Source organism: Caretta caretta, chromosome 9 (assembly GCF_965140235.1).
Source record: "Caretta caretta isolate rCarCar2 chromosome 9, rCarCar1.hap1, whole genome shotgun sequence".
NCBI lineage: Eukaryota > Metazoa > Chordata > Testudines > Cheloniidae > Caretta > Caretta caretta.
Window position 1 is genome coordinate 44,815,076 of NC_134214.1, and position 25,652 is coordinate 44,840,727.

General features: G+C 42.1%; 1 protein-coding gene across 2 annotated transcripts; it reads left to right on the forward strand.

Annotated features, from left to right (window-relative positions):
• Window positions 1-1,336: 1,336 nt before the first annotated feature.
• PARL (presenilin associated rhomboid like) lies at window positions 1,337-23,814 on the forward strand. 2 transcript variants are annotated; one of them, XM_048864135.2, is made up of 10 exons: window positions 1,337-1,483; window positions 3,017-3,209; window positions 4,233-4,373; window positions 6,917-6,965; window positions 9,277-9,372; window positions 10,653-10,802; window positions 11,359-11,429; window positions 12,834-12,935; window positions 19,750-19,847; window positions 22,224-23,814. In XM_048864135.2, exons 1-10 carry the CDS (start codon window positions 1,413-1,415, stop codon window positions 22,336-22,338), a joined length of 1,086 nt encoding a protein of 361 aa, XP_048720092.1. In that variant the 5' UTR covers window positions 1,337-1,412; the 3' UTR covers window positions 22,339-23,814. The 2 variants fall into 2 exon arrangements, with proteins under 2 accessions (XP_048720092.1, XP_074988340.1); XM_075132239.1 differs by lacking the exons at window positions 19,750-19,847; window positions 22,224-23,814 and adding an exon at window positions 14,412-14,940.
• The last annotated feature ends 1,838 nt before the right edge of the window (window positions 23,815-25,652 follow it).

Consider the following 25,652-nt stretch of genomic DNA (forward strand, 5'->3'; position numbering starts at 1 on the left):
ATATATAAATAACACAACTACTGTGAGCCCCAGGATAAAAAACTGCAAGAGTATAACAAGCCCCCAGCTCTAGCTTAGCAGAATTTGATTTTTATTTATTTATAATTCTGATGGATATCAATATGTATTTTAAAGATTTTTCTACAAAACTTTTTATCCATTAACATTTTCACAGTGCAGGAAATTATGGGGGAGTCGGACAATAATTATTTAATGACAGCTGTCGAGAGTCAAAAAGTTAAAGCTTTGCCACAAAAACAGACACCATCATCTGTCAACATATACAAGTAAAAAATCCTTAAATCAACCTCTAATATGTTCCCAAATAGCATTTTTCTTCCCCTGTCTGAGCTGTACATTTTGATTGTTACTGATGGAAATATTTTCCCCCAGGGCTTGCCACGTGCATTTGGTGAAATCAATGTTTTCCAATATAAATTGATTCCCTCCTAGTCTAGCTATGCCAACCAGGCTCTCATGCCTTGGGCCTTGCTGCAGGAGCCAAGCCCCATCAGATTTCAAGCCCCACAGGCCTGCAGGGCCTAGAAGAGGATGTAGGAGCTGCCATGGAGCTCCCCCAGGCCCAAGCTCTCCTGCTGCTGGGCTTCTGCCTCCCCCAGCCCTACAGTAGCTGCTACTCTCAGCCCCCAGGGTAGGGTGACCAGATGTCCCAATATTTGGGGCTTTTTCTTATAGAGGCTCCTATTACCCCCCCATCCCCTGTCCCCATTTTTCACACGTGCTATCTGGTCACCCTACCCCAGGGTCAGCACCCCTCAGTATCAGACCCAGCAGGATCTCCAGCCCTCCCCAGGGGTCCACAAACACCACAGCCCTGCGGGCCTTCTGATGGCCACCATCTTTAAAACAGCTTTTCACTTAAGCACCAAGGCGGGGGAAGAGGTAACATCGGCCTTCGAAAATGCCCCTCTCAACATGGCGGGCAATGGGGAGCTCTGTGGTCACGTGGTATTGACTTTCTCAACATGGCGGCCCAGGCTGAGCGGACAATACCGGAAATGCCCTTCTCAACATGGCGGAGGTCGAGCTGGGAAAGACAGGCAATGACCCTCTCAACATGGCGGCTAAAGTGGGCTGTGGCCTATATCCTTCTCAACATGGCGGCTGTTGTTGACCGGAGTACCAGAAATAACCCTCTCAACATGGTGTCCGGTGAGCAACCGTGCAGTGTCTGCGGCTCGGTAGCTGCCGGCCAGGCCCAGCCCTGTCCCAGCTACGGCGGAGCGTGTGTCCGTGGGGAGGGCTGTCCTCCCCCGCACTGTAGGATGGCCGGGATCCAGCCCTTCCCGGTCCCCTTGTGACGCGCCAGGCGCTGTTCCCGGTTAGATGGCGGCCGAGGCTGCCGGGTGCTCCGGAAGCGCTTGAGGTTCGGGGCGGGCCAGGGTCGGAACATGGCGTGGAGCTGCTGGGCCCGGCTCTGCAGCCGAGAGGCGCTGAGCGGCCGCCGCTCTCGGGGCCACAGGTACGGGGGGGAGCGGCCCGCCCGGGACGGGGTCCCGGCTGAGACCGGTGCGATGAGCCGGGTGGGGGGTCCGGGTGCTAGGCATAGGGGACGGGGGCGTGCCGCCGGTGGCTGCAGGTGGGGAGGGCCCCGGCGCCTTGCGGGCTGTCCCGGACCCCTCAGGCTCTGCGCAGTCCCCGTGCTGTGTGAGGAGCGCCCCGGCTCCGAGCTGGGGGCTTCCGACTGGCGAGACCCAACCTGGCCTCTGCCCATCTCCCTGTGCCCTGGCGGGGCCCTGCCTCTGCAGCCGGCCGCGAAATGGCCCAGGCTCGGCCGGGGGCGCGTTTCAGAGGAAATGCGGAAAATCTCTTGAAAATCCGTCCAGGGAGTGGAGCCGGGCTGTGTAGAGCCAGTGTTGGGCCTACGGGTCTCCCAGCCCGCACCTGGCGCCCCTTGGCTAGGACAGGCTCAGACACACCCCGGGGCATTTAACCGAGTGAGAGGACTGTCTGTAACGGTACATACGTCCCCCGGTGGTAGTGCAGTGCTAAGATCGAGCATTAAAATGAGGAAATTCCCAAAGTTGAAATTCCTTCAGCATTAACTCAAGCGCACTGCCATCCTGTGGTGTTATTTTAACCATATTACTTGATAACAAGGTAATGCACTGAGGCAGGGGTGGCAACCTGTGGCTCTGGAGCCACATGCGGCTCTTCAGAAGTTAATATGCGGCTCCTTGTATAGGCACCGACTCTGGGGCTGGAGCCACAGGTGCCAACTTTCCAATGTGCCAGGGGGTGCTCACTGCTCAACCCCTGGCTCTGTCACAGGCCCTTCCCCCACTCCACCTCTTCCTGCACCCTCTCCTGAGCCTGCCTGTCCTCACTTCTCTCTCTGCCCCCCTCCCCCCATGCCACGAAAACATCTGATCAGGAGGTGCTGATCAGTGAGGCTGCCAGTGGGTGGGAGACACTGGGAGTGGGAGTGGGGAGCTGATGGGGGGCTGCTGACATATTACTGTGGCTCTTTGGCAGTGTACGTTGTTAAATTCTGGCTCCTTCTCGGGCTCAGGCTGGACACCCCTGCATTAAGGATTACACTTGAAGTAACACAAAATTAACTTGGCCGTTCCAGGGCCTGAAACTTAAGCTGCTTCCCAGCAGCTCCCCAGTCTTGGGAAATGAATGGTCTGAGTTGGTTTCATAACACAGTGAGGAACAGAGTTGAACCATGTTGCCAGAACTTTTAGCTAGTATGCTGATACCATGATTATTGTATTTTCGTATCCTTATGCAAGCTAGACTGGAAAATAAGAGGCTGAAACACACAATAGCTAGTTTCCCCGTTCTGTGAAGGGCAACGTAAATCCTGAAGCAGTGGAATGCAGGTGAAGAACACACCTCTTTACAGTTGTGTAAAGAAGTTAGCTGATCTATCTCCCCCTCCCTACCAAAAAGTTTCTGTAACATCTAGATAATAAGACGGTTTGGGTTTAAATAGCGATAGTTAGTCAAAATTGACTTTGTATATGGCACCCATTTCTTCTTTTCCCAGGTTTACTTTATATACACAGCAGAGAAATGGATTCAAAAGAGTGCCACAAAAGACTGAACCTCGAAAACCAGACCAAGAAACTGGCTCCAAACCATACAAAAGTAGTCTGTCTCCTCCAGTACAGGAAACAATCTTTTATACTTCTTCCCCTTCACTGAAGCATCTTGTGAAGCCATTCTTTTTCACAATTGGGGTAATTGTTTGTGCCATCATGTTACATGTATTAGAAGTAGCTTTGATGCGGAGTTACTTGTGCAGGTGACTGCAATAGAATTTGTGCATGATAAACGAGAGTATTCCATTAAAAATAATGCAATAAAATCACAGAAGCTTATTGCATGAGGCTGTATACCCATCACCATCAAGGTACCTTTTCTTAACTTTTTAAAACCGTTTTCTCAGAACATTTTTTTTTCTATTTTAACTCACTATCTTCAGTGGGTTTGGTGGATTTCTTCCAGGAGCAGTATTACCAAATGGTTACCCCATTAATCTGGGAATTCCTACTTAAATAGTCCTGTGTTTTTATAATCTGTACAGTGTCTTGCTTGCCAGTCCTAAGGGAGCTGCTATCCCTTTCAAAGGGAGAGAATATTCTTGAATACATTTCCCATACATATACTATTCAACTAGCTTCTTCTTGAGTCCTGAGTGTTGCCAGTACTTCTCCCTCTCCCGAGTAAGGTTAAAAAAAAAAATCATCCTGAAGCTAAACAAACTGCTAGCTGTTTTCGTATACTCTACAGCCTTTTTGAATCATCCTTGAAAGTCAGAGTGCCTTTCCTGTTGCATCCCAGTCAGTGTCCCATCCTCTGGTACCTGTTTCCCTTCTCCCTCCAGCCTGAAAGAAAGGGAATGAAGACCTCTCCTAACAAAGTAGAAAGGAGCGGAAGGTTTAGCACACTGACCCTAAATTTTGCAACAAGACTACTGATTTTTGTGGCACAGTATTATCTAATCCTGCCACTAACTGGCAGTTAGGCAGTAGCCTGCAATGTCTGGCAAAATAACCATAAAAAGAAGGCTCTTAGCAATATTGATTGTATTAGACAATATGTAATATATAATTCAGTGAGAACCTCACTTTTTGAATGTTTTTAATAGTATTCATATGTAAGTGCAGTAGGACCACGTGCTATATTTTTTAACCTAAAATTGTGTAAGAGTTTGTCTTCCATATTAGACTTTGGTTTTGAATGCATCTGATGTGACATAGTTTACAGGTTGTGCATTTGGATCAGCTGCTATTTGGCAGTATGAATACCTAAAATCCCGGGTCCAGAACTATTTTGATGAGGCTCGAGCAGATTGGATGGATAAGTTACAACCTCAGAAAAGTGGGGACTTCAGAAAGCAGGTACACAGAACATAACTATCTTGTGAATTTAAATGTGGTCAGTACAGTGATTATAGGACTATAATAACATGTATTGCATATGAATAGTGTGCTTAGTGTTTTACTGAATATGATGCTTGACCTACCTCAGTAATGTAATCCTGGACGACTGCCACATGGTCAACGCTGGATACAACAAAGTAAAAATCAGGCATGTATATTGATGCCTCTCTAGTATTGGTTGAATACAGTAATAGATATTTGTCTGTCTTATTTTAAAGTGCCAAGAATTTGACACTATAACAACTTTTCTAATTAGTGCTGTATGGCAGAAATGACACAGGTTTGCATAACAGGATGGTCTGTTCCCTTTAAGGGTCAGGGCGGTTGGGGCTGGGCAGCCTGCCCTGTTCCATTATCAGACCCAGTTGGGAATGGGTCAGCTGATTCCTATATAAAGGACTAGGAGAGCTGCAGGAAGGAATTTGGCTCCCCTGGCTGGCTCTGGAGCAGTGGGGAGAGATGTGTGGGGAGAGATGCAAGGGGAAAGGCCACTGGTGCCATCCAAACTGTTTCGATCTGCAGGATAACTGTGTGTGTTACTCTGAGTTTTGTATTTAAAGAATGAAACTGGACCCTGAAGGAAGGGCCTGAACAGACTTTTGGGGTTGGCATTAGTCCTCTCTGGGCTGGGGGAGACAGGCTTGCAGTTTACAGTGTGCTATATGTTAATTCAAAAGGAAGCTGATTCACAGTTAGCACAGATGAAAACTAAGCATTTGGGAGTGCTATCAAATAGATACAATAGCAGCCTGCTTCTTGCCCCCCCCCCAAAAAAATGGACAGGAGACCAATAGTTCTTGGTATATCTAATACATCTTAAAATGCCACTTGCTTTTTTATCGTGTTAGAAAGCGTAGTGTTGCCAACCCTCAGTGTTCAAAAATCATTGGCTTAAAAATCATGAGTTTTTTTTAAAAAGCATAAATATGAGATTCTTGTCTTCTTGGTTTTGAGCCTTTAAGTTTCATGTTTTCAAGCTTTTCTTTGCAATTATAAGGACTAGAAACATTTTTATAAATGAACATTAAAAAAAAATAAATTCCCAAGTAAACACCTGACTCCAGAATTTGTGACTTTAAGACAAAGACCAAATATTGCTCGACTTATGATAAAAGTATCAGTTGGCAACACAATCACTTGCACTTTACTGTAATATTTTCATTTAAAATATAAGAAATGGGTTCTATACATTATGTCCACAGAGAGGTTGGTTCCCTGGCAAGCAGTAGAGCAGATCTGATTCCTAGTCCTGGTCTGTTTCTTCCACTATTAGTAGAGGTGAGTGTCAGGTGCAGAGGCAATGTGCCCTGAGCAGGATGCAGAGGAACCCTCTGTGTCCGTGATGTGAGTTGAATACACTGTAGTACTCCTGTCCAAATGCATGTCTTGTCATCTGTGTTCATATGAATGAGATGTAACATGAAAGCTGCCCCTTAAGAGTATTTAGACATTGTGAAGAAAACAAGTTTAGTACTAAACTATCTGATAGGAAAGGGTTGCTGGATTCTAATTAACTATCTAAAATATAATAAACAAAACTACTATGTCATTGCTAATACATTTTAAAAAAATCCCCAGCCCTTATCTCCATCTGGTAATACAAGTATCCTAAATTCAGCATCCAGTACTAGTTTGTAAAGGCATGTAGGCTTTTTGTATTACACAAAATCATGTTTGCATAATGGCCATACTGGAGGACATGATGGGGAGAAAATATTGATGTGGGTTTATCCAGATCCTAAGCCAGATAATTAAGGAAATGGGGAGAGATGGAGTGATGACTTGAACAATTAACTGAAATCTTATTTGGTCACTTTTTGTCCAGCCTCTAGAAATAATATATGTAGCACCTCGGAGTGTTTTAAAACTAAGTATAATCAAACCAACAATTTAAAAAATGTATTTAAAAGGGACTATTAGAAGGGGACAGAGGGGAAAAAAGCACATTTAAGAGCTGCCTGAGGTCATAATAAATTTTTCTAGAGGGTTTCTTAGAGATGGAGGGAGGGATGGGCTGAACTGGATACAAGGGGGAGTGACTGTCACATCTTGTGAGCTGCTTCTGTAAAAAATGACCTCTGGCACAAAGGTGGACTCTCAAAGGTGGGTGGTGTGAGACCACAAATAGCTGTCAGCAAGAGGCTCAGCCTAGGAGATAAACATAAATATTGTGGGCTAGATCTTCATTGGTATAAACTGATATTGTTCTTTGGAATTCAGTGGAGCTATGCTGTTTAATACCATGTAAGGACTGGATCTTTTTCTGTAACAGGATATTTAACTGAAAGAGGAGATATTAAAAAATATATGAACAGAAAATTAACTTTTCTATAAAAAAACTAACAGAATGAATATTAGAAACGTATATTTACTCAATCCTTCTGTTAAAAAGAACTTGATTTTTATGTATTTATTTAAGTGGAACCTTATGTGATTTTTCAAATAGTTCTGAGATCCTGGCTATTTTGGGAGGTCTGTGAATACTACTTATTCTCTTTCAGGTTAACATGTGGTGGAATAGCCTGAGTGAGGGTCAGCGGACTGTGACAGGTTTGTGTTAGCTTACAAGTATTAGACATTCACAGGAAGAGAATTATGGCAAACAGGTACAGTATGTCACAATAGATGGCTTTCATACCATGCTTATCGATTGTAAGAAACAAAGCAAATCTCTGTACGTACACGCTATTTTCATTCCCCATCTGCCTCTGGTACCCATTCCTTCTCACAGAACATATTTCTTGTACGTTAAATGAAATCTCCACTAACTTGTTTGGAATATTGTGCAGTGTTAGAATCTTCTTTCTACTACATGTATAGAAGTACAGTAAAAATTGAGCATGAGGGACCCTTAGAAGCAGCATAGTAGAGAATTTCTATAACCTTGCCAGAGCCTACCAGCACAAACTGTGTTGAATAGTAGTTGTCCTTCAAGTTAACAGCTTTCTCGTGAGAGGCAGATTTACTGTGTACTACTGGGTAAAATAGCTATCTTTTCCTTTTTCTGGAAATGTTCTTTGTCATCCAAGGAATATCATGCAATTTTATGCACCATAACCAGAAATAATGGAAACATATTGTAATTTTTCTTGATGTGTTGCAGCATAAACTCACTGCTTCCTGTTAATGTATCACGACTGCATACACAATATTGCAAACAGGAGGTAGCTATCTTGTTGTGTATCAGATTTTGTTACATAATATATAGGTATTTATATTTAACAGGAATAACCTGGAATCTGCTTAATACAGAATTTTTGAAATCCCATTAATAGACATCTCACAAAGTTATTCAGATTAAAGAGAAAAATAGATGAGAAATAGCTAATTTATGGCATTTAATCTAGAACATGCTCCATGTTATGTATGCTGTATGTAAAAATATTTGAGTACCTGAGCAGATTTCTATTAACCATATTGGAGCCTAAATAACCAGTGTTTCCATTTGTCATAAAATATATATTTATATAGAAAAAGTAAATCTTTAAGGACAAAATATTTAAATTGGTTTCAACCACTTTCTACCTCATTTTAAAGGATTGCTCAGTAGTCTAAAAATAAATTGCACTTAAGTCTTGAATGTTTAGGGCAATTATAGCCACATTAAAGAATTTCAGCTAAATATAAGGTCCCATCAACTGGTTTTTATACAATATTTTGGATTACTCTTAACATCCAGTTTAAGCTTTTATTATGCCAATGTTCTGTCTGGAAAAATGAGGTGGAAAATTAATCATGCATAGTCTCTGTGGTGAGTCTCAATATAGGGTTAATATTTATATTTAAGGCCCTACTTGAACTGCAGGATGGTTGTCAAAAAATCGCGGCTGAATTGCAGACAAGTCATGGAAAATTGCAGAAAAGTAATAACGGACCTTATTTGTAGTAATAAAGCCCATTGTTACTGTTCCGCAAATTTCCACTGTCGGCAGCCGCCCAGGGCTCCCATTGTCAAAATTGAATTTCCACAATATTGCAAATTAAATAGGGCCTTGTACATATTACATGTAAATTTAACTGGTGTACATTGAAACGTTTCAAACATACTTATCTGCCATGTTGCACCAGAACAGATTTGGAATTATTTTGCAAAAATTCCTTGTCGAGGTCTTCTATAACTTGGTGTTGTTGACCACATAATGAAATCCTTGGTTAATAAGAAAGCACTGTAGCGTAGGATAGGCTCTCTCTTAAAGCTAAAAGCAGCTCGTTTGAGTTCAGCAGGAGTCTTTCAGATAAGTCATGAAAATAAGGAATCTAAGTTTTTACAAGGAAAGACATTATCTTCCCCTCCCCAGTAATGCCAGATTTATAATATAAACCATTCAGATCTTTAAAAACAGCTTTATGTGCTTTCCAGGGCCAAAGCTATATTTTAATTTGGTTTTAGGTGTCTGCAAATACTTGGAAACCTGCAAGGATGTAAACTTTCATCTGTCTGCTCTCAATCATTTACATTCTTATCTAAATTATAACATGATCAGAATTAAAACTTAGTAAGTAAACAACAGTTTGTAAATTACAAAGACAAATTTGTAGTTAGTTGCAGATTTCTTGGAAGTGACTCACTGGACAATATACATGTGTGTATTTTGTGCAACTAAAGGAATGCTGGTTTAGATACAAAATGTGACTTCTGTTAAAAGGGTGTTCATTGTGTAAAGATTTCTGAATTCCAGTTCATTTTTCTTAAAATCAGAAAATAAAATTTAAAATTGCCATTTTTATATGGGAGTAGCAAAGAAAAAAACAGATATTGTTTTAAACATGGCCCTGAAATTCTGAAACTTGGCTACCAAGTGCTTTGTTCTTGTATGTTATATTCATACTTTGTCTCTAAATTGGATTTTTTTCTTACTAGGTATCATAGCTGCAAATGTCTTTGTGTTCTGTTTATGGAGAATCCCTTCTATGCAGCGGACAATGATAACTTACTTCACATCTAATCCAGCCTCTAGTAAGTGTACTATGTGTGAGTATGTCTGTCCGTCCAATTCAACAGGCGGGTCTTGTGGAGGGGTAAATTATAAATAATATATTTATAGAAACTTATAATTTTTTTTCCCAAAAATATCTTTGCTAGAGATTATAATGTCAAGGTTTTAAGGTCCAGTATCTTCAAGTGTGCCACGCGGAACAACAAATGGCTTATGTCTTTGCAAAGGGGGATTTCTCTCATAGTGGAATGAAGTCCTAGCTCAGTCCCGATTAGTACTCTTCCTGGTCTTTTGGGAGGAAACAAACCATTTTTATGGTTCTTAAAAAAGCTGTTTAAAGTTGTTCTTGATTTTTAACATTAATATTCCCTGCTGATAGGAATTAGTGGCCTGAGTGCAGGGGAGATGGACACCACCACACATGCAGAATGGTGTGCATTTGCTTATCACTGTATAACAATTGTATACTTGCCAATGAGCATGAGAGGGTTCCTACAAGTCCTTTGCCACAGAGCGGGCCTTTTCTCCACATGAAGGAGAATCTCAGCTTTCATTCGTGGTAAAATAGCCTTGAAAATGTTAACTGTAGGATCTAAAGGCACAAGCAGTTGGGGTCCATTTCCAAAATAGAGACAGGGATGTGGAGGAACATGAGGGAGGAGGCTCTTCTGGTACCTCCCATCCCCTTACTCCTGCTGTAGAAGTGGAAACCAGATGCTTGTGCCTGTAGGTTGGGATTTGGAAAGCCTAAGGGAATTAGACAACTAACTGAATTTCAATGGGAGTTGGACTCCCAGTTGACTTAGGGTCCTCTGAAATTTTCAGACTTTGAACTAGAGATTGGTTTCTATCTATTTAGCTTTACCACTGCACTGAATAGGACTAGACATTTTTTAAAATGAAAGCTAAGATTCTCCTTCGTACCTTAACCTAAGCAGTAATAATTGGACACAACCCTCAATGGAAAAAAAGCGGCTTTCCCACTCTCTCTAAAGAATGGTGTGGAAGCTTTTGAAAAATCCATGTAATCTCTCCACAAGGAAATCTTTAATGTACTATTTCACATGGGTGACCGATTTCTTAAAAAATGTTGTATGCTTTAGCAGTCACCACACTGAATCTGATGCTCATTACACTTCTTGCATTTTACACATTTAAAGCTTATGAAATATTTAAGAAGTCTGATAACTATATTTTCTCTTGCTTGTGTTGTAAGTACTTATGCACACAAATGAAAATAAAAATACTAAAATGGCCTGTATTTGTTCTTCATTAACCACTAGTTTTCTTCTTCTTGTAGGAGTCCTTTGCTCTCCCATGCTGCTCTCTACATTTAGTCATTTCTCTTTGTTCCACATGGCTGCAAATATGTATGTGTTGTGGAGTTTTTCTTCAAGTATAGTTTCTCTTTTGGGACGTGAGCAGTTCATAGCAGTGTACCTTTCTGCAGGTAATTTTTCAAAAGATTAATACTTTAAATAAATGTCATGACCATATTTATGCAGGTAGGAAGTGAGAGAAAGATTAATATAGCTGTAGACACTGATTCTTCATTCCCATAGGCTGTCATACGCCAACCCTGGTGCTTATTTTAATTATTTATTTGTATTACCGTAGTATCTAGTAGCCCTAGTCATAGACCAGGACCCCATTGTGAGGCACTGAACAAAAAACAAAAAGATGGTCCCTGCCCGCAAAGAACTGCTGCAGAACAGAGCACTAATCACATTGGAATGTTTCGTTTTAGGCTGTCAGAGTGCAAGCCTTGTATTTAAAGTCATGCTTCATCACTGAACTATTAGTTTTTAACAATGTCTTAGGACATCCTTGAGATGACAGCCAAAACTACAACCGTTTCTCGTCTCCATGCCTACCTCCTTGAAAAATTAAGTTAAAAAGTTAGTGTACAAGATACCTCATGCAAAGATTTAGGCAATGTTTTGGCACCTCCTGCACCTCACTTACATTCCCGATATGGTTTCTGACAGTAATTTCACCTTTTTTAGGTGTTATCTCCACATTTGTCAGTTACATCAGTAAAGTAACTACTGGAAGATTTGGACCATCACTTGGAGCTGTGAGTAGCATATGTTTTAAAATCCCCAAATACTATATCTCATAGCATCACTAAAACCAGTTTCAAAGCACTGTATTCCACAGCTTTCTTAGAAACCAGGGATATGTTGGCTTGGGAAGGCAGGCAGGAGTTATCAGCATTGAGAATAGTCAGTCATTCCTGTGCAAGAACTGAGCCATCCTTTCAAGCCCTTGGTACCAGCAGCCCAGAACTAATGCTGCTAAATGCTAATGGGTTGTAAACTAGTGCTTAGCAGCAGGATCTCTTGTCACTGAGTAGATAAATTGTAGAACTGAACTCACTGTTTTATAAAGATTGTTACATGAGACTGTAATGCATAATTATGCTCTAATTATTGAAAATCGTATGCTTTTTGAAGAGGTCACAAGAGATCATACGATCAGGGACAGTAGAAATTAACAAGTAATGCTGGTGAAATGTTTCCCATCAACTTCCTTCCCAAAAATATAGAACTTTTGCTTGAGCACACTCAATTTGTAGAATTTCTGAATTCTGTAGAATTGGCAGGAGTGGTATGCTTATTTTCTCTTCTGCTTACATTTTTTCTAAATAAAAATACACAAAGCTTTGGGATGTTTTAAGGCACTCAACCAACTTATAGTAAGGATAAAGTGAACTTGCTGCTAGATCAAGATTTATGGTTTTATTTGTATCATGTTTTGGTTTTTTTAAAAAAACATTTTGTTTTTCAAACAGAGGAAGGAACTTGTTGGACAACTAGAGCTGCAGTTGATAAGTTGAATTTCAATTAATGCCATATACATATGGTTCACTTATCCTGCAAATCATTTGTATTTGCTACAGAGTAACTTTCTCACTGATCAGGTATTGATATTACCACACAAACTGACATACAGTTTAAGGTCTTGTCTATGCATGGACTTGGAAGATCCAATGGGCTTATGTTGTTAGAGGAGGGGTTTGCTCCAGTTTCTTTGGCCAAAAAAGTTGTCATCTGCTGATGTCCAGCATGCTTTAAACTGAGTGGTTGCTTTCACCTTAGCTACAGTTATATTTCAGCAGTACTAGATTATATTTCTAAAATTCATTGGGATGAAAGGCACTATATTAACATCGGTTATTTATGATCATTACAAATGAAATGGTTTTCAGAAAAGGTTACAACTCGTTTTTTAGAGGTCAGACAATGAGGACATAGGAAGCAAATCTTTCAGCTTTTATACATTCAGATCTCAAAATAAAGCCCTGATTTCTTGATTTATTTCTATACTAAACAAACCATACTGCTTTGTGCTTTGGGACTTGTCATAGGGCTGCATTGGAAAAGAAAGGCAGCAAGCAAAATAGGTCCACATACTGGAAAAATAAATTTCCCTTGGGTAATATCTCAGCTCACTTTCATGTATTTTAATGTATTTTCAGTCAGGAGCTATAATGACTGTCCTTGCAGCAGTATGTACGAAGATGCCAGAAGCAAAACTAGCCATCATACTTCTTCCAATGTTCACATTTACAGCAGGAAATGTAAGTGCCTTTGAATATCAGATGAAATTATATACTTTAAATATTTTCCTTTCCCTACACTCCAATAGTATCTGAATGTCTCCTTTTAATATGAGTATACAAACAATATCTAATTTTTATTTAAATACATGGTCATGGCTTGAAGTCTTAGGGCCTGATTTGCTGTTGCTCTGAACTTTATGTAGTCATTTACACCAATGCAAAGTGGGCATAAAATGTTGTCATTCTCATTTGGTAGAGTTCTGCACTGACTCTATTCTCGTGTATAATGACTAGACAAGATGCAGAGCAATCAAGGATCTGGCTTGTTTTCAATTGCTTGTCTCTTGGTTGTTTTTTTTAAATTGTATAGAGCTTAACTTCTAGATTCCTTCCTGGAGGTGTATTTCACACCAAATTCTTAAAGCTGCAGAAAACGGGGGTAGGGAAAGGGAACCCGATGCCTGTGAGAAAGTATAACAAAATTGTGTACATGCACTGTGGGAACCTATTGTCATTCAAAGTGTGCCACATAGTGTATGGCTATGTTTGTTAGGGATAAACTGCAGGACCTAGTTACTTATTTCAGGCAACTTTTAAATGAACTGTGTGAAAAATAACTTGGGGGCGAATAAGAAAGAGGAAATCTGCAGAGGCAGATCTGAGAATTTAATTTTCCAGAAAAAATCATTTCTAATCACGTTGCTGTAGATGCTTGTCTCCTGCTTTAGACGCTTCCTGCTGCTGTGTCTAAGAACATAAGTTTTAGGAACAGGAATAAATCCCTGGGGCTTTTGTGGCATATTCTTAATATTCTCATTCTTTGTTTCCTTTCCCCGCTTTTAAAAAATATATATATTTTAGAAACTCATTCATATATCTTGACTCCTGAGTTAAGATGCATAGTCATCTTTTTTGTATGCTACTGAACACTGTTTTAGTGTTCAGTAGCATACAAAATTAAGTGATAGCTTAATTGCTGTATTTAAACCCATTTTAAGACAACTGGGTTTAAAATATGCACTGTAAGGGAATGAGTTTACTGAGATTTCTATCAGTTTTAAATTTCAAAGCATTTTTTAGGCCTTGTCTACACTGTGCAGTAAAGCAGCTTTCTTTACTGCACAGTTGTAACTCCCGAGGTGCACGCAGTGCCAGGCCACTTAGTGCACAGAAACCGTGCATTTGCAGTGCTGTAAAAAAACCACCCCGACGAGAGGCATGCAGCTTTCTGTGCTGGGGCTATAGCATTGTGGTGCCCGTGTAGACACCCTGGTCGATTACAGCGCAGTGATTGGCGTCCAGGAGGTGTCCCACAATGCCTGTTTTCACCTCTCTGGTCATCGGTTTGAACTCTTCTAGTCTCCCTCAGGTGACAGTCATCCCCACCCCTTAAATTCTTTGGGAATTTTGAAAGTCCCTTTCCTGTTTGCTCGGTGATGCATGCAGTGGTCTCAGCGCATCTTTCCAGGTGACCATGCCTGCTCCATGTACCAGGTGATCCCCCACTTGGAGCAACGCTGAGCTGCTGGACCTCATCAGCATTTGAGGAGAGGACGCTGCACAGTCCCAGCTGCGCTCCAGCCATAGGAATTATGATACCTACGGACAGATTTCACAATGCATGACAGAAAGGGGCCATGACTGGGATACACTGCAGTGTATGATCAAAACGAAGGAGCTGTGGAACACCTACCACAAGGCGCGGGAGGCAAACTGCTGCTCCAGTGCTGCGCCCACAAGCTGCCAGTTCTATAAAGAGCTGGACACAATACTCGGGGTCGACCCCACCTCCACTGCAAAGGCCACTGTGGTTACTTTGGTGGCTCACATGCCAGTTGGAGTGGACCAAGACAGGAGGAGGAAATCTTGAACGAGGATGTGGAGGGGAAGAGGGGCCCAAAGGCAGAGGACACCTTGGAGGTCAGAGATGCATGCAGCCCCGAGCTCTTCTCTACCCTGGAGGAGGCTAGCCAGTCACAGCTGTTGGAGCTTGGTGAAGTGCAAACAGGAAAGGAGGCCCCTGGTAAGTGGCTTTGATTTTGGGAATCACTGAAGAGAAGATGTTGGGGGCAGGAGGGTTGCAGAAAGCAGGGTTATGTCTGTATGATGCACATACCACCACATGCCTAGTCTGAGCGGTGGAACAGGCTGTTGATTGACTCCCTCGCATCACAGGAATCTGCCTCAAAGATCTCCACAAAACTCTCCTGGAGATACTGGGCAATCCACTGCAGCATTTGGCAGAGCTGCTTTGTTTCTTGCCCCATTAAGGGTAAATTTCCCGTGCCAATCTGCCGTCATGTGGGGAAGGGGGGGACAGGACAGGACCATTGCTGCACACAGGCAAGCCGCAGTCTTGGAGAAGACGCTCCCTTGATTCCCAGCTCCCCCTCAGCAGCAAGATATCTTCCATAATGAACACAGCCTGTGGAAAATGTGGGGACAGGAATGATAACGCTCCCCCCTTACAGTGCTGGCTCTCCCCAAGAGCCACGTGCCCAGTATACAGTATGGTCCTGGAACACTGATTTCCCCTGCCCCTGTGGTTACTCACCATTTTGGGGGTCTTGTGGCTTGTGTGCTTGCCAGGGGTCAGCCAGTTATTGATAGGTATGTGAATAGCAGCTGTGTTTTAAATCATTGAATTGGTGGTCTGTCGCAAACAATACTGATTCTGTAAAATGTTGCATTTTGGCTTCACAGATATGACTTTGGGAGCCCAGCCTCCCTCTCTATTATCTCCAGCTGAACGGCTGCGCAGAATTAGAAAGAACTAAAGAGGACTTTCTGTATGATGTCATGATACACTCTGCGGCTGAAAAACAAGAATTGAAGGAGTGGCGGGATGGCAAGAAGAGAGACCTAAATGAGAACGCGGCATGCCAGAACAAAGCCACGGAGTGGCTCTTAAACGTTATGGAGCGCCAAGCAGACATGCTCCAGGTGCTACTAGCACTGCAAACCAAGCAGCTCCTTACTTGCCCTCCCCAGCAGCCGCTGTCACAAAACTCTTTCCCATGCGCCCCCCCCACCCCAGACACCGCCAACACACTCTTATCAACCTCCTAGCTCCAGTCTGTACACACTACATTCCACTCCTCCCCCATCACAGTCCAGCAATACGGACTCCCAGTATCCACTGCACTCAACACCCATCCCTCTGCAGTTTGGCCCTGCTGAAGTACAGCACCCACTGCACTGTACTCCACAGGAGAAGGTTGGAAATGATACCTGGACATACACAAATCTTTTAACCGTTCCAGGACCCCACCTCCTCCTGGGACCCTCCCTTCCCCCATCCCCTTCAGTGCTGATGTGTGGGGGGAGGGGGTTGTCTCTTTCTCTCCTCCGGTGGTTGTTTTTTAATAAAAGAATTGTTTTGGTTTGAAAGCAAACAGTCCTGCAAAGCAACAGGCAATTTTCTTAAACCTTCAGGGTGCATCGTCTGCACCAATCACAATCACCTCCTAGCATTACAAGCACTGCACTCTAGAGCATAATAACAAATATTAGTGGCTTTCAGATTCAAATTGTTGCCTCAGGGCATCCCTAATCTTTATGGCCCGTGCTGTGCCTCCCTAATAGCCCTGGTCTCTGGCTGTTCACATTCAGCCTCCGGGCACTAAGCCTCAGTGGTCCAGCCCTGAGTGAAGCTTTCACCCTGCCCTTCACAAATATTATGGAGCATACAGCATGCGACTATAAGCATAGGAATATTGTCATCGGCCAGGTCCAGCTTCCCATATAGGCAGCGCCAGAGGGCCTTTAAATGGCCAAAAGCACAGCAGTTATTCTGCACTTGCTGCTGTCAAGGTGCCCCGTGTATGGCTTCATAAGCCACGGCATTAAGGGGTAGGCAGGGTCTCCCAGGATCACAATGGGCATTTCAACTTCCCCTACGGTGATCTTCTGCTTGCAGCTTCCTGAACAGGCCAGTGTTCCGAAAGATGGGTGCGTCATGCACCTTTCTGGACTAGCCTGCTTTAATGTCCGTGAAATGCTCACAGTGATCCACAAGTGCCTGGAAAACCAAAGAGAAATACCCCTTCCGATTAACGTGCTAGGTGGTCTGGTGCCAGAATTGGAATATGCATGCCAGTTATTGCCCGTCCGCAGTTAGAGAAGCCCATGTGTGCAAAGCCAGCCACAATGTCACGCATGTTGCCCAGAGTCACGGTCTTTTGGAGCAGGATGCGATTAATGGCCCTGCACACTTCCATCAACACAAGTCCAACGGTCGACTTTCCCACTCCGAACTGGTTAGCAACCGAACGGTAGCAGTCTGAAGTAGCCAGCTTCCACAGTGCAATCGCCATGCGCTTCTCCAAAGGTAGGGCAGCTCTCATTCTTGTGTCCTTGCGCTGCAGGGCTGGGGAAAGCTCATCACACAGTCCCATGAATGTGGCTTTCCTCATCTGAAAGTTTTTCAGCCACTGCTCGTCATCCCAGATGTGTATGATGATGTGATCCCACCACTCAGTGGTTGTTTCCCGAGCCCAAAAGCGGCATTCCACTGTGGTCAGCACCTCTGTGAATGCCACAAGCAATCTCGTGTCGTAGCTACTACACATGGCAAGATCAATCTCGAAGTGCTCTTGCCTTTGTTGTTTAAGGAATAACTCCGCTGCCACTCGTGATGTGTTAGTGAGAGCAAGCAGCGTATTGGTCAACAGTGCAGGATCCATTCCTGCAGCCCAAAGAAGCAGAGCAGAGTGCACAGTACAAAACTGTAGAAAGATGGCACCAAACGTGGACGGAAGCACAGGGATTGCTGGGATGTGAAGTAATGCATCATGGGGCTTTGGGACAGGACCCAGGATGCCCCGCGACCCCCTCCATCTTCCCATAACTCTTAGCGGCAGAAGAGGAAGAGGTGCTCTGTGAGAGAGCTGCCCAGAGTGCACCGCTCTGAATACCGCTGCAAGTGTGAACATGGTATTGCGCAGGCAGCTGATAGTGTGAACACACAACAGCGGTTTCCCTTTAGCGCTCTCTGAGTGGCACTGTAACTGCCGGCCCTGTAACTCCACCAGTGTAGACACACCTCTAATCTAACCTTCAAGTCTTTCTTTAAACTTAAGTCTTGGAACTTTTGTTCTTACTGTGGGTTTTTTATGCAGATCTGTGTTGTAGTTTGCATCAACGCTTCAATGATCTCTTTCCTGAAACAGGTTTTAAAAAACATTTAGCTACACCCTGAGACACTAATGCCACTAGTTTATTTAATGAGTTTTTCTAACCTCCTACCTAGGGCACATCTTCACTGGAAACGTTAAAGCGCTGCCACGGCAACGCTTTAATGTGGCTTGTGTAGTTGTGGCACAGCGCTGGGAGAGAGCTCTCCCAGCGCTCTAAAAAAACCACCTCCACGAGGGGAATAGCTCCCAGTGCTGGTGCACGGTCTACACTGGCACTTTACAGCACTGAAACTTGCAGCGCTCAGGGGGGTGTTTTTTCACTCGAACTCTAAAACAGTGTAACCGTATCTGAGTTATTTCACTGAAAACCTCAGATTAGTTTAATCTCCTACACTGCCTCCATCAACAAGTTTATCATTTAGTTACATTTTCAAACTTAATGTACACCTAAAACTTAATTAATTCATGCTTTAGAGTTTAAAAAAACTATTAAAAAAAGTAGCTCCTTCATGAAACTTAATTATCCTTTGTCTGCAGTGTTGTACCCATGTTGCTCCCATGATATTAGAGAGACCAGGTGAGTAAGGTAATGCCTCTTATTGGACCAACTTCTGCTGGTGAAAGAGACAAGCTTACACAGAGTTGAAGAGCAGCTCTGTATAGCTTGAAAGCTTGTCTTTCACCAACAGATATTAGTCCAATAAAATATCACCTCACCCACTGTTTCTTTAATTACACTGTGGCCACAAAAAAAACCCCAAAAAACCCTTTAACCATAATAGTCCAAATGTGAGAATGTAATTCTGACTCTCAGAATTGAAGGCAATTAATTATATGTACTCAGCAATAAACTAGGTACTAATTATTCTAATTAATACTGTGGTAAATATGCAAACTGTTTCTCCATGTTACTGCTAGTGTATAACCCAAGAAACATGCACACTTGTATAAGTCTTAGGGCTTATAGTTAGTAAATTGCATCCACTAAAGGGTGACATACTGTTATCAGTACTTCTGCTTATACAGTAATAACCATTCTAGAATACCCTGTTCTTCTACTCTTAAATAGGTCTGATATTTCATCCAGCATCGGTACTAGTAGTAAATACTCAGTGGGTGAGAGGTTGAGGATGCTGTCCCACACCTTCCATCTAGTAGAGGCAAAGGCAACATGGTTGGAGGGGGCAGTATTTGGGAGCACAGACACAAATCTAGGCTGTTACTGCATAGAATGATTATGGCTTATATAGAACTGACCTGTGAATGAGATATTTGCCACACTTCCTTGATTGGTGTGATCTGTATGTAATGTTCCTTTTTACCAGTGATTTACCTCCTCTTCTGGCTTGACGTTGCAATAGAGCTGATATGTTTTTAAAATGTAATAAATGCACATTTTAGGTTTGTAGAATATTTTAATTAAATTATATTTACTGCCACATTCTTAGCCTCCTTTATTCTGTGGCTTCTGGTAGAAGTAGACTTCATGTATATTGTCTGGTGAGAAAACAGCAGGGCTAGAGTCTGCTCCTGTCTCAAGAGAAATCTTTATTTACGTAGTAAGTATTGTTGCATGTCATAGAGAATGTTCTGTTATTTAAATGTTTGCTTAATGGTAAATATGACACATTCCTACTGCTGGATATTAGAGACTGCTGCAGATTCTGCTCACACAATGCTTTGTTCATTTATAGGCTTTAAAAGCCATTATTGCAATGGACACCGCAGGACTTGTTTTGGGTTGGAAATTTTTTGACCATGCAGCACATCTTGGGGGAGCTCTATTTGGAATGTAAGTTTTTGTTATCTATTAACTTTATTGATTGTGTGCAAACAATTCTGTATTAGAAAAAGAGAAAATATTTAAAACCTTCTGGTGCATTAGTTTAATGGAGGACACACTGGACTAATGAAAACATCTTTTCAACTGCACAGCTCAGTAAAACTTCCCATGTCTCAATGTATCTCTTCTTATCAGTGTGGGTGGGCTAGTGAGCAACTGTGAGATCTGCTAGGTCAAATTCCATTGAAAAGCTAGTAATTTTTTTCGTTTGGTTGCATTGTCTCCCTGTGTGAAGCCTTCAAAGATTATCGCTAATTGGGTTGAAGCACTAGAAAATGTAGGAAACAATTCGGCATTGTGAGGTGTTGAACTAATTACCTAATCTGTCTCTCTGTTCTTTGCTCTGATAGAGCTCTGGTCTTGTCTAACTCCAGAGTTCCCAACCTTTTTCTTTCTGAGCCCCTCCCCAGGCTCTTGCTCTCCACCCCCCCAAAATAACATGCTATAAAAACTGCTCAGATGCTCAGGCTTCAGCTTCAGCCCTGGGCAGGGGAGCTCGGGGCTTAAATTTCTGCCCTGGGCCCCAGTCAGTCTAATGCCAGCCCTGCATGGCAGACCCTCTGAAACTGGCTTGCGGACTCCCAGGGGTCCATGGACACCCCGTTGAGAACCACTGGTCTAACTTACACCCTTAACAGTAAGAACCTTATTACACTTAAAATAAAACCCTACTTGATACTTAGTATAGCTGTATAAGAGCATGAAGAACTCAATGCAAATGGCAAAAGTTTGCCCAGCAGTTTTACAACTAGCTCATCAAAACATCTAAAAAGTCCTGAAGAAACTTATAAATTATCCCTTTCAGCCCCTTCCACATGCCTCTTAGCTGACAGCACTGTAATCAGAATGATTGTTCTTGTTATCTAAAAATGGCCAGTTAGAAATTCATATAATCTAAAGGAATCAGTGAATGCTTTCATCTTGGCCTGCAAATTTAGTTTCTTTCTCTTTGCTGTTTGTTGGACTCCTTAACACTAGCAAATTCTGAGCTACCGCATTCTCCTCACTACCTCTTCTCTTAAATCACTAACTAAAGCATTTGGTGTTAGCATATCATTTTGATTTGTCTATATCAGTGTTCATTATAATACAGCTTCTACACACACCATTGACAGATCTCTGATATTACACACAGGAGAGAGAAAATTAAGGCAACTGGGGTAAAAGTGGTCTCAAAAGCACATGTGCACTGACCGATTCCCATTCTCCTTTGCTGTCCCTCCCTCACACAGACCCACTCATTAGACTTGTAAATAATCAGTCCAGTCACTTCACCATTGAAGACCTAGGTTTGTATTCTAATTAGGTCACAGGTGAAATGAGTATTGTGTTATGTGCATAATCCCTTGTAGAAAATTGTCCATTCCACATAGCTTGGTGTGACCGGCAGTCTGTTCAGCAGAAGTTGAGGGCTGGTACAAAAGTGCTATTGCAAGTCAGGACTGAGATGCATTAGTAAAGAACTGTGGGGAGAACATTCTGCCTGGGTTCATCTAGCACTGTCAGTCTCTCCCTTACATGGTCCCTAACTTCACCATAATCTTCTGCTAATGCATGGTGCTGATGTTCATTTAAATGTCTGTGTGTTATGCCAGAAAAATTACTTCCAATGGATTACTTCTGCACCCATCCAGTTAGAGGAGGCAGTTTGCTTCAAATGAAGTGACTCTATTCTAGATTTTTTTTTCTGAGCTCATTTGCATATCAGGAAATGCCTCTACGGCAATATAGTTGGAATGCATTGACATAAGCAATATATACTATACTCTAATATTCTTTTAAGTGGAGTAGTACTTGGTGCAATTTTTTTGGCTACAGGAGATAGAAATTTGAGGTGCTAACTACTGTTCAACTACATGGGGGCAGGTGGAAGTACAGAACTGTGTAAAAGCAGCAGAGTGTCCTGTGGCACCTTAGACTAACAGACTTATTGGAGCATGAGCTTTCGTGGATGAATACCCACTTCGTCGGATGCATTGTATTCACCCACGAAAGCTCGTGCTCCAATTCGTCTGTTAGTCTATAAGGTGCCACAGGACTCTTTGCTGCTTTTACAAATCCAGACTAACACGGCTACCCCTCTGATGCAGAACTGTGTAAGTTATTAGGAGTAAATGGAACCAGAAAGCTTACCTAAAGTTGTTGGTGTTTTCTTCCAAAAGCTTATCAAACTTACTTACCCTATTAATTTCTATTACTGCTTCTTCTGGGTTATCCCATCTATTACGCTGTTTAACAGATATTGCAGTTATCATTGTTCTATCTCTTTCTTAACTTTAGCTTTGCGTGATCTAATTTCAGTTGAAATTTTGTTTTTGTTTTCAGGTGGTATGTAACTTATGGCCATGAACTCATATGGAAGAACAGAGAACCACTGGTGAAGGCTTGGCATGAAATGAGGTCTAAGAACCGAGGAAAAGGAGGTGGAGGATCTCACTGATTCTAATTTTACCGCCTGCTTATGCAGAAAATGGTGTGCTACTTGAAGACATGGAAGTGAATTGGTTCTGGAATTTTTTTTGCAACTCCACAGAACACCACTTAGGATGTGTAATTTCTAATGTAAACTACCCTTGCAAATAAATGCAGTTCAGCAGAGAATGAACTGATAAAGTTTATATCTGATTGGTTTATGAAGTAAAGGTGTGCATCATATTTTTAAAAACTATTTGACAAGAAGAAACATTTTTACTTAAGTGGCTGGAAGCTGAAACCAGGCACATTCAAACAATAAATTAAGCACAACTTTTGTTAACAGTGTTGGTGATTAACCATTGAAATAAACTACCAAGGGAAGGAGCCACCCTCTCTTGATATCTTCAGATCAAGGCTGGATGCCTTTTCGGGAGATATGCTTTAGCCAAATAAGGTATTAGACTCAGTACAGGCATATGTGGGTGAAATTTAATGGCCTGTAATATAAAGGAGGTCAGACTAGATGATCTAATGGTCCCTTCTTGCCGTAAATTCTATGAATCTATGAAAAATACTGGCCTTCATTTAAATGTTAGTTGTACAGTAGCACTGACGCCTAGCCAAACTACATTAATAATGTTAAGAGTCTGGCTCATGCTCTGATGGCAGGCTCTTATTCAATGTATTCTAGCTTTCAGTTCTTTCTACTTCCAAGACATTATCAAACAATGCATTTAGAATTTGTCACTGAAGAATTTTTTTTGTCCTGTGAATGTAATTAGAACAATGGCCTGTTTCATGTTAGTTTGGATATTTTTGCCACGAGTTCTCACTGGAGACATTCCACCTTCAGCATTTCTCTCCCAGTGAACTGCATTCATTTAAAAAAAAAAAACAAAACTTTCCTGTCCTATTGTTTCATTTAGCATTATTTTGAGGATTCTAAAATAGTAGCGTATGGCTCTGAGCTCGCCCATGGATGGAGAAGATGAGAACATGAAGCTGCAGCAGAAACTTCTGTGCTGTTTTTCTCATCACAGGCACTCATTGATAACTGGATGAATTTGAGATTGATCTGGGGTTTGACTCAAGAATCAAAATGGCTCCTAGTATGTAAATACTGTGCAGCACTAAACTGGTGGTCTGTGAGGGGAAGGGGGGGTTTGTTTTGCAAACGACTAATGTGGGCCCCAATCCTGCAATCATAGCCATGCCAGGTGCACTCGTGCCAGCAGTCCTAATTGCAATGGGGCACAGAGGTCTGTCTGGGAGAAGTAATTTGCAGGATCAAGGCCCTAATAAACCAGTTACCTATCTTTACTAGATGGGTTACACTGGAATGAAAATGTCTTTTGTGACTATAATAAGCATAAATAAAACGTACACATTTTTACTTTGTAATGAGGCATTGTAGAAAATACATGTAATGTCTACTTTTCCTGTTGGTGAACTAAAGATGGTGCTAAATAGCACCAAACATAATAAAAGGTGGAGCACAAAACTGATGTCAACTCCTTACCAACATATGCTGCTAACACCCAGTTACAGTCTTTGGTGCTTAATGTTATAAAACACAGGTTGTTTATATAGTGATGAAAAATACACCCGTGACTAATTTGAGGATTAAAAAAACAAGTTAATCTTAATTCTAAACTCTCAGAAAGTGATAGTTTAGTCTAATGTTGGGATCTAATGAATGTTTCTCGCACTGGTACTACTGACTCACGTGACTCAGAGGGAGCTCACTTTTCTGTGTGTACTCTTCCCATGTTTATTCCTCCTTTTTCTACTCTTCCTAGGGTTCTTCGTTAACATATTAAATCATACACACTTTTCAGGCTGCAGCCATACCTGTTATATCCAGTAGAGAGCAATAGTGCATCTAATGAGAAGCTATGTTGCACCCAGAAACAAAATGTGGCCGGGGGCGGGGGTGGCAGGACGACAGCCTGCAGCCAACACCCTCCAAGTAGTTACACACAGACTTGCAAATCTAACCTTCTATGACTTAGTATCTGTGAAGTTTGGTTTTGGGGCTTGTGACAGCAGTGGTTGTCAACTTTTTCCATATGGGCCCTGGCTCCCATTTAATGTTCCACTCTTCTGATTTCCATTGCTCTTGCCCATCTCCCTTTTTTTTCTTCCCTACTTCATCTTTACTCCATTCTCTCCCACATTTCTTTACCTTCTCAACTTTTTTTTAGATAGGGCTTAGGTACCCCCTCTAGGCTGCAGCCACATATTATAGCCAGTAGTGTTGTACTATCTATCCAGTGGTGTATATATGCAACCTAATGAAGACAGATATGCAAACCTAGCCTTTTACTATAGTTGTAGATACAGAAAATCAGTTCTGCGGGGGTTAACAGTAATGCCTAAACTTATACCATGAAGACTTGATCTTTTCAGAGAAACTGAGTGCCCACAGCTCTAAATGGAGTTTTGGGCGCTCCCGCTTATAAATATCAGGCCCTAAGTCATTTGCAGAGCAGAGAATTGAATGTTGCTCTTCCTATGCTCTCTACCCACTAGACTTGCTGCATCCATTACGGTATTTCTATGCCCTCTTCACCTGCAAAAATGATGCAGACAGGCACTGAGCCATCTTTGGCCTGATTTGCAGAGGGGCGAAGTACCTGCAGCTCCCAATCACAACCGGGTTTGCAGATGCTCAACTCTCCTGAAAACCAACCCCATGGTGTCAAATTGGATACCCAAAATCAGAGGCTGCATTTGGTCCTTTTTGTGCTTAAGTTTCACCATCTGCAAGATTGGGGTTAGTAACACTTATCTACTTCCCAGGGGCTGCGTAGAGTCTGAACCATTAATGCTTGTAAAAGCCTTGTGAGATTCTCGGAGTTAAGGTAGTATGAAACTGATTTCCTCTGAGGAAGGTCTGTGATCGCTTTCATTTAGCCGATCAGCCCTTCCCTGCCTGCCTTCTGTACCTGAGGTCCTGTCACAGGAAATGAGAATTGCCCTGTATTCAAAAAATAGTCTTAAAAATTGGAGTATATGAGTCAATACTGGATTGTTTAGTGAAGAAATGGCCCAAAGTTATGACAACTCACTAGTGTAAGCAAACAACCATTCTGGCAAAGAAATCCCTCCTTCAAAATTTAGCATGTGTGTGGGTAGAGGTGCTTGTGTATGTACTCACACACAAAATCTCCTAGTATACAGTTACACCTTTAAATACTTTGAATTCAAGCTCCAAAAGGGAAGACTTATTTCCTTACTAAAATGGCTTACTTCAAATAAAAATGAAATGTAATAGTTACAGGGATGTTCGGCAGAGACACCAGACAGTGTTATGCCTAAGGAAACAATGGCAATAAT